Source organism: Gavialis gangeticus, unplaced genomic scaffold, assembly GCF_001723915.1.
Source record: "Gavialis gangeticus isolate Ggan-Ray unplaced genomic scaffold, GavGan_comp1, whole genome shotgun sequence".
In the NCBI taxonomy this organism is placed as follows: domain Eukaryota; kingdom Metazoa; phylum Chordata; order Crocodylia; family Gavialidae; genus Gavialis; species Gavialis gangeticus.
In genome coordinates this window covers 47,720,659-47,720,888 of record NW_017728992.1, presented here as the reverse complement: position 1 = coordinate 47,720,888, position 230 = coordinate 47,720,659, and the positions used below count along the sequence as shown (strand labels likewise).

Below are 230 nucleotides of genomic sequence, written 5' to 3'. Positions count from 1 at the left end.
TGCTGGACTACGACGGCTCCGTGCTGCCCTTCCTGGGAGGGCTGAGCGGCAGCTACCAGAGGACCCTGGTGCTGCTCACATGGATCCCGGCCCTGCTCATCGGCTTCAGCCAGTTCTCGGACTCCTTCCTGCTGGACCAGCCCGCCTTCTGGTGCCGCGCCGCGGACGGGCAGGGCAACTGGACCCGCGCCCCGGGGCCGCCGGGCAGCGGCAGCGGCAACGGCAACAGC

General features: G+C 71.3%; 1 protein-coding gene across 1 annotated transcript in view; it reads left to right on the top strand.

Annotated features, from left to right (window-relative positions):
* Nucleotides 1-2: 2 nt before the first annotated feature.
* The window catches only part of SLC22A23 (solute carrier family 22 member 23), a gene marked incomplete at its 5' end in the record, with an annotated part of 227,611 nt that continues 227,383 nt past the window's right edge, over nucleotides 3-230 (top strand). The window contains one exon of the mRNA XM_019518594.1: nucleotides 3-214. Within this exon, the coding sequence (XP_019374139.1) occupies nucleotides 3-214 (212 nt within the window). The remainder of the gene's footprint in view (nucleotides 215-230) is intronic.